This window comes from Malania oleifera, chromosome 2, assembly GCF_029873635.1.
Source record: "Malania oleifera isolate guangnan ecotype guangnan chromosome 2, ASM2987363v1, whole genome shotgun sequence".
In the NCBI taxonomy this organism is placed as follows: Eukaryota; Viridiplantae; Streptophyta; class Magnoliopsida; order Santalales; family Ximeniaceae; genus Malania; species Malania oleifera.
The window spans coordinates 1,078,838-1,091,315 of NC_080418.1; the positions used below are offsets into that span (position 1 = coordinate 1,078,838).

Genomic DNA, 12,478 nt, shown 5'->3' on the forward strand with positions numbered 1-12,478 from the left:
CATTTCTTCATGGTAACTTAGAGGAACATATTTGTATGGTACAACCGGAGGGATTCAGTGAACCAGGGAAAGAAAACTTTGTTTGCAAGTTGAAGAAATCTCTTTACAGGGTGAAACAACTTCCAAGGCAATGGTATAAAAGATTTGATTCTTACATGATCAAGATTGATTACAAAAGGTGTGAATATGACTACTGTGTATATGTGAACATGCTTGATGATGGTTTTCTTATTTTCTTGTTATTGTACGTCGATGACATGTTGATAGATGCAAAAGATTTAAATGAGGTGAATCAATTAAAGGAGCTACTGCATTAGGAATTTGACATGAAAGATCTTTGTTTATCCAAGAAAATACTTGGGTTGAAGATTCATTAGGACAGAACTGCAGGGAGGTTATGGTTATCTCAGGGCGGTTATGTACAGAAAGTGTTGGAAATGTTTAGCATGGTTGATTCAAAACTGGTGTGTACACCTTTAGCGAGTCATTTTAAGTTGTCTACTGCAGATTGCCCAAGTATGGATGAGGATATCCGGGATATGCCAAAGGTCCCCTATGCTTGCGTTGTGGGGAGTTTAATGTATGTCATGGTGTGACGACTTGCTTATTTTCCCATTTTTTTTAAATATAATAATAAAATCAATATCATCAATCTCAACTCAGCAGATCATAATCCACCTGGACCTGTGGGTACTAGGGATACATCAGAACAACCAACGGAAGCCTAGGCAGGAGGAAACATACAATCATATACATCTCAATACCATATATCACAATATATGTCAGAGTCACTACAATCACTGTATTTCAATATATACATCCCAAAAATCATATCTAGGGACATTTCCCACAAAATCTAACTGTCCCTACAAAAACTCACCCTTCAAAAAGGGCAAACAACAGCTCTAGATCAGCGGGGCTTTTCCCGCTCTCCTATCAAGGGCACCTGAAAAGTTTATAAAATTTAGGGGTAATATACCTCTCAGTAAGAGAAATAAACTAATACCAGTGTGTGACAACATAAGTATTTTGTGTTCTACATATATCATACATAACATACTCACTAATTGTTTGTCAAATCTGGGAAAACATATATATTATCAAATCATGGTAGAACATACTACATTTTCATAAACATATTTCATCTCATATAATAATAATACAAAAACATCCCTGGTAGGTTAGCTGGTTGTTGTCATGTATTACCCCCACATGACTGGGTTATGTGGCCCGAAGGCGGGACCTGACAATGGTTGGCCGGCCATTACCAAGTCAAACGTACAGTCTGTAAGTCCGATGGGTCTGCTTGACCTGGCCCGTATACTAGGGACGATCACACACACTTCTTAAAAACCACATCGACCATCCAATCTCACACCACTCCATACAACGGTGTTAACACAAATATCATGATCACGAAAACTATGGACACATAGCAACGGTACCGTGCAAGTGTTAGCCTAGACCAAGCTAACCAGGTTCTGATATCATATAGTATATACTGAAACTGTGATACATGGATATCTCATTTTATAAATTTTCACATCAATCATATCATTTTACATATATATATATATATATATATATGTGTGTGTGTGTGTCGAAAAAATCATCGGCCTGTACGCCGGTATTTCACATTTTACCATAGTTCGGCCCGTATGCCGACAATTATAGCACAGCCCGTACACTGGCAATCACATTCATAGCTCAACTCGTATGCCGGAAAATCACATCATAGCACAGCCCGTACGCTGGCAAATCACACCCATAGCATGGCCCGCGTGCTGGCAAATCATATCATAGCACAACCCATACGCTGGCAAATCATACACATAGCACGACCCGTACGCCGGAAAAATACATAAAAATCTCGGCCCGTACACCAATTTTCCATTATGAAAATCTGTATCATGCACACATTCCCAGAAAACAGTATTTCATAACAATTTATACTCATGCCACACTAACAGATTTTCACATATTCAACGTATCGTTATTTCAATAGTATTTTCCCAAATATAAACCATATATATGAACATATATACTTTTCCTGAAATCAAATATTATATATACATACATTTTCTGAAAAAGAACTAACTTAGTTTATCTCCTTACCTGATTCCTGAAAAGTCCCTAAGAAAATCTACCCTGCTCCCGCAGGGTTCTCAACTCAATACCCTGGAAACAGTATTTTTTAGAACTAAAGTTCAGTATTTCTAAGCGTATAACACTTTTCTCAACTGTCAAAAATCCAAATATTGAGTAGAAAGTCTTACCCTGGATTTGGGATGGTTTCCACCTTACTTTCACCAACGATCCGCTCCGACAAATTTGGAGAGAACTTCCCCAAGAGCGTCGTGGTGACTTCGGATTATTGATCCGGTGAAGATCTAGCCCGAAATCGACGAAAGAGAGAGAGAGAGAACCGAAGGGGAAAGAGAGAGAGAGAGAACCGAAGGGGAAAGAGAGAGGAGAGAGATTTCTTACTTATGAAGTAAATTTTTGGATTTTTCTATTTATAGGACAGCGGATTTCGTCGACGAATCCTTCAATAATTTCATCGATGAAATTCAGTCCTCGTCGACGAAATTCAGTTGGCTTAGAACGCCTCTCGGTATTTCTTCGTCGATGAATTCCCTTTGTTCGTCGATGAATCCTCTTATGCCTTCGTCGACGAGGCCCTGATAACTTTCCCTTGGTTTTTTTTTCCAAAATGCAATGTCGTCGCCTTCATCGACGAAGTCAACTGCCTCCTTTTGTTTCGGTTTCCATTCCCCTTTCTTTTATTGTTTAAATACCATTTTAAATTCGAGTCGTTACACATGGTGTGTACGAGGCCAAATTTGGAACATGCTGTGAGAGTGGTGAGTAAGTTTCTATCTAATCCAGGAAGACAACATTAGGAAGTCGTCAAGTGGATATTCAGATACTTACGGGGTACATTGGATTATGGCATCATGTTCGGCAAGCAATAGGGTAATCCCTCAGTTGTGGGGTTTGTAGATGCTGATTATGTAGGGGATATGGATGACAAAAGGTCTATAATGGGTTATGTTTTTACCCTTGTAAAAGTACCTATGTGTTGGAGATCCATGGTTCAATCTCTGGTAGCATTGTCCACGACTGAAGCTGAGTATATGACAATTGTCAAAACTGCAAAAGAAGCCTTATAACTTACCAATTTGGTCAAAGAGCCAGGATTACAGTAAGATGGTGTTGTGCTGCGTTGTGACAGTCAAAGTGCTATTTACTTAGCGAAGAATCAAGTGTACCACACTAGAACCAAGCATATTGATGTGAGGTTCCACAGGGTTCAGGAATTAATTACTTCGGGTGAACCCGTATTGGAGAAAGTTCACACATCTAAAAATGTAGCGGATATTTTGACAAAATCGGTGACTAGTGAAAAGTTCAAGCATTGCTTGAACTTACTCCACGTATCCAAGTGATAGAAGGGAGACAAATCCAACCAAGCATTTCAAGTTCAAGGTGGAGCAGTTAGATATGTTTTTCGGGTTCTTCTAAAGGGCGTATAATCGCTAAGGTGGAGATTGTTGTTTATGGAGTGACTCTTATACTTGGGGTTTCATAAACAAAAGAAGGAAGAAAAGCATAAGGGTGCAGTACAGTAGGGACTTGTCGACGAGTGCCCTGTGCTCGTTGATGAGTAGATCCCGAGAGCAAAGAAAATTCAGAGGTTCTGAGTACCGAAAGTAGAAAAATGGGCTCGTTGACGAATGACCGTACTAGTCGGCGAATGGCCTTCTTTGACTTGTCAACGAGTGTCATGTTCTTATCGACGAGTGCGCCTAGGCTGCAAGCAAATATTTGAATTTTGAATTGGAATGTTGGGGTAGTTGGGAATTCGGAGGGAAACTTTCGAGGGAGTCTTATTTATGTTCTTCTGAGCGTGTATTGACAATAGAAAGAGATCATTGTGAATTGTATTGTGTACTTACCAATTTCTTAGTGAAATTCTTGTGTTGTTTGCTTCTGTGGATATAGGTTTTGTCGAACCACGTTAATTCTTGTTCAAATCATGGAATTGTTCAAATTGATATACAATGTCAACATTAGCAGGGGAAGAAAAGATTTGTGTTCTAGACTCTCAATACATCTTATAACTTAACGATGTTAAGCCTCTACAATCATCTTGCTAGTAGGAATAATTGTAATTACGTTAAAATCCCTTATAACCAGTTGTGGAATTCTTTAATTCCATCAAAGGCGAGCGTTTTCTATTGGCTGGCAACAAATAATAAAATTCTTACTTTGGATAATCTGCAAAAAAAAAAGGATGGATGTTGGCCCCTAGGTGTGTTCTGTGTAAGAAGGAAAGTGAAGGCGTGGATTAAAGAGTTTATTAGAAAGATGAAAGCTGCTTCGAAGGTGTATGATAAGTGTTTATCAAATTTGTATCTTCAAACTAAATCCAATTCTTTGTTCTTGTTAGCATCGGGGGAGTCCATGGGTAGACTTGATATACATGAATGAACATCAACTTGACCCAAAAGTTTAAACCTATTGGGTCTTGGGCCCAACCATGTATATAAGTACCCATCATCCACTCAATTTTTTCAATGTGGGACAAACTTACAAGTGGAATTTTCAACAATTTTTCCCTCACTTGTGAGTTCCAATTGCTCCCTCTTGAATAGAATTTGTCTCCCTTATTGGCCTCAGTCATACACTTGGTCCTCCAAATATTAGCACGTCATAAGAATTAGTTTTACGTCTCGACTTTTATGATGTTGTTCACCAAGAGTTATGAAGCACCGGAGGAGTCCATGGGTGAGCTTGATACACATGGGTGCATGAGCACCAAGTTGACCCAAAAGCTTAAGCCTATTGGATTTTGGGTCCAACAATGTATATAGGGTCGGCCTAACCATTAGGCGGCTGAGGTGTTCACCTACCCCAAATTTTTTTTTACTATAATAATATATTTTTGGGGCCCCAAATTTTTTTTAATTAAATAGTGTTAACATTATTTATTATGCTCTCTTCCCATACATTGACTTTCCAACTGACAGATAAACGAAATTGTATTTTAAAATGTAAAATGAATGCAATTTAATTCTTTTTTTTTTTCAAGTCTCATTGATTTCCCAACCAACAACTTTATTATATTTTTAACTATCTATTACTCTCATCTCTTTCTCTTAACCTCTCTAAAAAAATCTTTCCATCTCTCACACTCTCTCACTCTCATCTCTTGGTCTCTCTATGATTTTTGCTCTGACTCTTGTATTCATCATCTTCGGGTCTTCGATTCTCTGTAATTTTCATCAACCCTATTTTTGATTTCAATATTTGTGCATTATTTTTCTATTATTTTTACTCATAATTTTTTTTTATATTTTTTTTTAGATTTTGGAAGCTTTGAGGTTAGAGCGTTGTATCCGATAAGAATCCAATATCTCTAAAGCCTCACTCACCAATCAATTTGCAACTATAATAATAATCAGGTTATATTGTTTCAATCTATTATTTCTATAGAAATTTATTTTTATTTGTTTACATAATTTTTCAATTTATAGTTAGTGTTAATTTTGAAATTTAATTATGTCAACAAGAAAATATGAATCCGGATATGAAAAACAAAGAAAGAAAAAGAAAATAGAAGAATTAGTGTCATCTCAAAAGGGAGCTCTTGATAAATTTATTTTTAATTCTAAACAAAATATAAATGAACAATATGACAATCCTCCAAGAAACGAGCAATCAATTCTAAAGATGGAATAATAATAATAATAATAATAATAATAATAATAATAATAGTGATAAAGATAACATTGATATACAAGAAATGCTAACTAATGATATTTCTTTTGAAAGATATTTTAAAAATATAGAAGAAGAAAAAAATAAATAATGATGATAATATTTAAGATTCAAAATATTGAGAAAATATAGATACCAAATTACGAAATTTATTAGTTGAAAAAGGTCTATTAGGGATAATGATTTAATTTTTTCAAAAGATGAAAAATTAATTTTAAATAAAAATAAAAATGAAATAGAATATTAAGAGTTTCTGATTAAATCATTTGCTTAGGGTCTCATATTGTGAAGAGCCGACCCTTATGTATATAAGCACCTATTCCATTCAATTTTTTAAATACGAGACAAACTCATAAGCGGAATTCTAAGGTAGAGTTTTTCTATATTTTACAAAATTTGGGAGGGTGATTATCCCTCTCCCTTTCTATTGTATTTTGAGGAAGGATTGAAGCCTCTTGCTTCTCCTTCTTTAATATAAATTTACTTTTTAAAAAAAAAAAAAACTGCATAAATATAAATGTAGGATCTCCATGTTTCCCGGTTAGCTATAAATTCGCGCACTGTATATAGGTATGTGTGTGGGAATGGATGCATGTGGTCCTGGATCATCCTCCATCCATGGCTACTTCTTCAAATTCATCTAAATTGAGAAAGAACTAATGATCATAATTAATCCGCAGACAAATTGACAATCCCCATCCAATTAAAGAGTTAAAATTCGCAAAAAATTATTTATGCACTTGCATGCTCCAAAATCCAAATTATCAAATTCCAGAAAACCTATCTACGCGCGTACCTACATACATAACCATCATCGAATTAAGCTAGCTTCTTCCTCCGATCCTCTAGCCGGAGCACCGCTCCCGCCCGGCCAGGACAGCACAGGTTACATTTATAGTAGCTATAATTCGTTTATGTTTAGTTTGGCCTTTCGCAATCAATTGATTAATTATTAATGACGGCGGCGGAAGTAACCCCCCAAACCGCTAGCAAGGTCGACGTCGACCAGCCATTTAACACCACAATGAAGAAGCCGGGCCGCCGCGTCTCCTTCTCCGAAAATCCACCGAAGCACCGCCGCTCCGCCTCTGACGAAGACGAGGAGCGCCGGCCGCGGCACTGCCGGTTAAACTGCTGCGTGTGCTGCTGCTGGGTGTGGCTGGTTGGGGTGGGAGTGGGGCTGCTGCTGGTCCTGGGCGGCGCCCTCTTCTTCTCCTTCCTCAAGTCAGCCCTGCCCACCATCCGAATCATCGGGGCCACCGTCCCCACCCTCAACGTCATCAACTCAACGTCGACGACGACGACAGCGTCGTTGTATGCAGACGTAAATCTGGTAATGGAGGCGTCCAACGATAACGCGAGGGTGGGGGTGGAGGTGGGGGGCATGAGGGTGAGGGTACTATGGGCGGAGCGGGTGGGGGTGGAGCTGGGCGGGGCGGAGGTGGGGTGGCCTCGGCTGCTGGCACCGGGGAAGTCGGGGGAGGTGAAGGTGGGGACCAAGGTGAGGAAGGGGGCGGTGGACAGAGAGGACGGGGCGGGGCTGAAATCGGATTGGGCCAAGGGAGAAATGGAGTTGGAGGTGGTGGGGCGGGGAACCATTGGGTTCTGGGTTGGGGGGAATCGGATCATGGGCGGCTGGCCCCTCGCCGTCGCCTGCCACAATGTGTCGGTGGCCATGGTTAACGCCGGCAGGTGGGGCAACTGCACCCTGAATCTCATAAGCATCAGGTCAGCCAAATTCATTCATTCACTCATTCATTACATATTAATGCCAACAAATTAACTCTTATCATATTAAATTTTACATATTGTTTTAATTGGTGGTTGTATATATATTTGAATATTGGATGCAGGCCTGTCCTTTGATGGATTGAAGAAATGAGTTGGAGTTGACAATATTGCATGTTACGCCTACGTCAAAAACAAGCATCCAGTGTATTGTGTTGTGTGAATGGATTACTCTCTCTCTCTCTCTCCAACCCAAATCCCAAAATTTTATTGTGAAGTGTTGTTTTTCAAATAAATAAATATATGTATATATGTATAAAATATGATATCAAATTATAATCCGTATATGTTGAAGTTATAACATAAAAAGGACGCGCGTTGTGCTCTATGTGCATAAGCAGTCATGCACTTTGCTAGATTAGATATATTTTTTCCTTTTCTCCATTTCCCTCTCTTCTAACTTCAACAAAAGATTTTTATCCAAGTTAAATTCTAAATTAAAGCGTCAATTTTAGGTTATAAATCAATAATTTAATTTCTAGATATATTAGAAGCTAGCTATCGTAATTTTTGGCTATTCAAACAAGAATAATTTGCTTATAAAATTATTAGCTTTAATTTTTTATCCCTATATATATTGTCTGTTGAGAATTTCACTTGTGAGCTTATCTCACATTATAAATTTTAAGTGGATGCTAACAGTTGAAGGATTAAGTGTGTGAAATAAGAATCACTAGACTGGAGATGGATATGAATGAGGTCAAGACGTGAGAGGTAAGATTGGTTCGAAGGCACGTGGAATGCAATCTGACGCACGTAAGACGCCAGCAGTAAGGCCCACTTGAACAACTATTGGGGAATTGGGCTTACTCACATAAGAGAGACGATTTTCATTCGAGGAGCAGCAGTTGGAACTCACAAGTAATGGGGAGATTGTTAAAAATTCCACTTGTGAGTTTGTCCTACATTGAAAAATTTGAGTGGATGATGGGTGTTTATATACATGGTTGAATCCAAAACCCAATAGGCTTAAACTTTTAGGTCAAGTTGGTGTTCACCCATGTGTATCAAGCCCACCCATGGGCTCCTCCGGTCCTAACATTGTCATCCTTACAACACTTACATAAAGGGGTTGCGACCTTTGGGAGGTTCAATCATAAACCCTCTTGCATTTTTCTTATACGTCATGCACAAAACTCCTCTCCGTTATCTACTTTGCACTTCATTCCTTTTTAAGTTAAGATTGGATTTGCCTCATTAGCCGTATAGCTAGTTTATATGTATCTTAACAAATCATCAAATTCAAGGTGTCAAATATCAAGCACTTAATATTGCATTGTAATAGTGGCAAATTCAATTTTAAGCAATTTCTATTGCTACAAAATATGTTTTTTTTTTAAAAAAAATTTCATTTGTAATTTTAATTTTTATTATATTTTATATTCAATTCGTGATGATTCATTATGATTAATTCTAATAAAATCATATAGTTTTTTTGACATATTTTCCTTGTTGAATATCTTGAAGGCTTATTTGATTGAAAAAAAAATCAAGATAACTAAGTCATCATAATCATAGTTTCAACATTTGTGTGACTTTTATAGAACCTACAGAAATTCATTTAGACCATATGTAGTATCTATTTTCATAACATGATTAAGTCATAACAATACATGCGTTTTTTAAAAGAAGAAACATCAATGAAGGTATAATAGCTATGTTATAAAAGTATTTGTACCACGCTAGCATTTTTTTAAAAATGCACAAAAGCAAAATCTTTAAAATAAAATTTGTCCACATAAAATAGCGTATGAGATGAGTAATTAATAGAGTCCGACCAACATTATTAGTTATTTCTTAATTGTAGATTTAAAAACAACTTAAATACAGCTGATGTTACATGTTAATTGTGTGTAAATTGTATGGTGAAAAGCTATTTAGACATTCTACTTCAATAATAAGCCTTTCAGAAATAAGATATTTACATTTGAAGAATATAAATTTTCAAGGAATATTTGGAGGAAGAATGCAAGGCGCAAAGAGATATTTAGAAAGTATGAGAAGAATTAATATTTTATATATGTATATATATATATATATATATATATATATATATATTATAATTTGCATGCAAGTGTTTAAGTAGAAATAATGACACAATTTAATTTGTTTTACTATATATGAAATTTAAAAAATAATATTAATTTTTTGTCGGGCGATGTGTGTGCACATTTAAATTTCATTTATGTAATGCCAACTAGATTTAAATTTTGATTGATAATTAATGGACAACTTTGATTATTAATACAAGTCACTGCCCAAAATATAGTCAGCTAGGTGTACGAATGCCAAGCGGTAGATGTAGGAACTCGAACCCAAAAAATAAAGGAAAATGAATATAAAAAGGGAGAAATAAAAGAAAATAAAAGAAAAGGAAGGAATTGGGGAAGTCAAAGCCAAAATCGGCGATAATTTTCTAGGTTGGAGGAAAACCGGCCACGGTTTTGGGTCAACTGGGCTAGTTAACCACAAAACCAGCGACGATTTTGTGGGAACAGGGGAAACCGACGCCAATTTTCTCCTGGGCTGCTCACCTATAAATAGAAGTAAGCTCATTTTTTTAAAAAAAAACTCCAAAAACCCTCTTTTGGAGCTCTTCTAGGATTTCGATATTTTTTCACCAAAGGGTTCCTACGGGCCCCCTAGTGCTCCAGGATCAGTCTCTCTTTTTCTGGGTCGTCAGATCTCGTAGTTTCATCGATTCGAAAAGTTAGGTTTTTTCGGTTTTTCGATTCATTTTGGTTTTTGTTTCGAATATAGGTAAGGGGTTATGTTAATGTAGCGTTTTTATGATTTTGAATCGATGAAAATGTTTATGGAGTAGTTATATTTATGTTTTCAATTGAAGTTTCTAAAACCAACCGTTCAAAAGTCCCATTTTCAAATCTAGGATATATGATATGATATTTTGAGTAGAAATAAACAGTGGAAGGTTCAGTTTGATCCTACAAACCATTTATACGGTGTTCTTATGGCTTGCCTATGGGTTATGTTTTAAATATGAAAAATTGTGTAGCAGGTGAATACTATTTTCAGAAATATGAAAATACCAGAAATGGGAGTGTTTGTGTAATACTGAACTGTTTGCGAAACATACTGGAACTATTTGATTAATGCAGGGATTTATATGATGGCCGCGAGGGCCGAGTTTTACTAGATGGCCAAAGGCCGTAGTTTTATTCAGTAGCTAGAGAGTGTTTCACCATTTGACCGTGTGCACCCACATTGTACTGTGAGAGTGGTGTTGGGTCGTCCTAGCCTATTGACCCAAGTAAAGGTGTTAACTTCCCTGGAAATACGTACCAGGAAATGGTAAGGCGATTAGACCCGCAAGTAAGTTGTAGAAGCCTGCAGACGTAGTTAATAGGGAGTGACTTGGTCTGGATTGATCCCTCAGATTTTAGTCCAGCCTTCGAGTAACACAACCCTGACAACGGGGGTTTATACATGGCGTATAGTTCGAGGGGGAGTTTTTTATGCATATCAATATATTTATGTAAATGATGTAATTATTTTCAGTACTGTTTTATACTATGAGAAATGAGAAGTGAGTATATATACTATTTTAGTAAAATAGAGAATGTATGATTTTGTATACATTGAAACACATGCCGACCACACACTGTCATTGACTTAATCTTCTTTACTGAGAGGTGTCTCACCCCGTATACAATATATATTTTCAAGGAATCACAAAGAATGAGTTAGCAGAATAAGGGGGTGGAGACTAGTATAGTTTCTTTTTGTGAGTGTCTGCAAGAACTTAGATGTGAGATATTTATGTTGTACACCTTAGGGTTTGTATTATGGTCGTGTGGACCGAGTTAATTGGCCTTTTTAGTTTGAGATTTAATATGAGAATGGAAAGACTTTGTTGTTTGTTCATAGTTAGACTCTGGTAATAGATTATTGAGAATGTTTTATTTATTCCGCTACATGTTTTATATTATGAGATGGTATCAGGTATAGAAACGTCACTAAAGTAGCACCCCGGGCTCACGAGGGGCTTGGGGCGTTACAAGAGATTTTGAGCAAGAGGGGCAAAACTCTTATTCGTCTCGTCAAGAACTATCCGTGCCGCCTACCACCTTGAATTGGGCCCAAGGCATTATTTGCATTGATTACCATCCTCGCCTCATTAGGGGATCTGCCCATTGCTAAATATTTGAATTCGCCTTGTCAATTATATTAAAAAAAATACACAAAACTTTGAAACAAAAAAGATCATTTCTTTATATTATAAAAAGAACACATCTTATCTTATTTTTTTTATGTAATTTTAGACAAGATAACCTTTCTAGTCGAATAATAAATTAAAAAAAAATACATTTAAAAGTTATGAATAATTAAATAAAAATATTACATTTTCACATGCACATACACCGAAATATATATATTTATATATATGTGGTAGGGGCACATATTAAAGGTGGTTCTGAATGTTTAGGTGTTTAATTATTACATGAGTACTGCTGTACGTACCTACCAAATATTTCGTTTTTTCTTATTCATTATTTTAAATAATTGTGTCATTCATATACTATAATACCTACAAAGCAGTGGGTAGATGAAAAGGTAATATTAATTGTTATTACATTTCTAACTTGATATATATGCATGCGATTTACTTTGGGAGGAACCAATTCATGGAAGATGATCCACCCGCTAATGGACCATCTTTTGAAATTTTAGCATTTTGAAATTTTCAAGTTCATCTTTTGGCGAGATAAGAAGCATATATTGGGGATTAGGTTGGTCTAAATTTAGGATTGACTCCAACTAATAAATTTAAAAGAGAAAAAATAAAAGACAAACCATGTCATTCTCTATACACAAGTTGCCTATGCGTAAAAAATTCATAAATTATACAATTTTTTATAATTTTGAGTGTGGAATTTGCAATTTG

At 36.4% G+C, this 12,478-nt stretch overlaps 1 protein-coding gene across 1 annotated transcript; it reads left to right on the forward strand.

Moving 5' to 3' along the window:
- Positions 1-6,739: 6,739 nt before the first annotated feature.
- On the forward strand, positions 6,740-10,746 carry LOC131149875 (uncharacterized). The gene is made up of 2 exons (XM_058100664.1): positions 6,740-7,512; positions 10,692-10,746. The coding sequence occupies exons 1-2, from the start codon at positions 6,740-6,742 to the stop codon at positions 10,744-10,746; spliced, it is 828 nt and encodes a 275-aa protein (XP_057956647.1).
- Positions 10,747-12,478: the final 1,732 nt, after the last annotated feature.

Excerpts from the sequence above, each read along its gene's own strand:
- LOC131149875 (XM_058100664.1), top strand. The coding sequence starts at position 6,740 with ATGACGGCGGCGGAAGTAACCCCCCAAACCGCTAGCAAGGTCGACGTC. Across the intron at positions 7,513-10,691 it reads CTGAATCTCATAAGCATCAG|GGATTTATATGATGGCCGCG; the intron begins GTCAGCCAAATT and ends TGATTAATGCAG.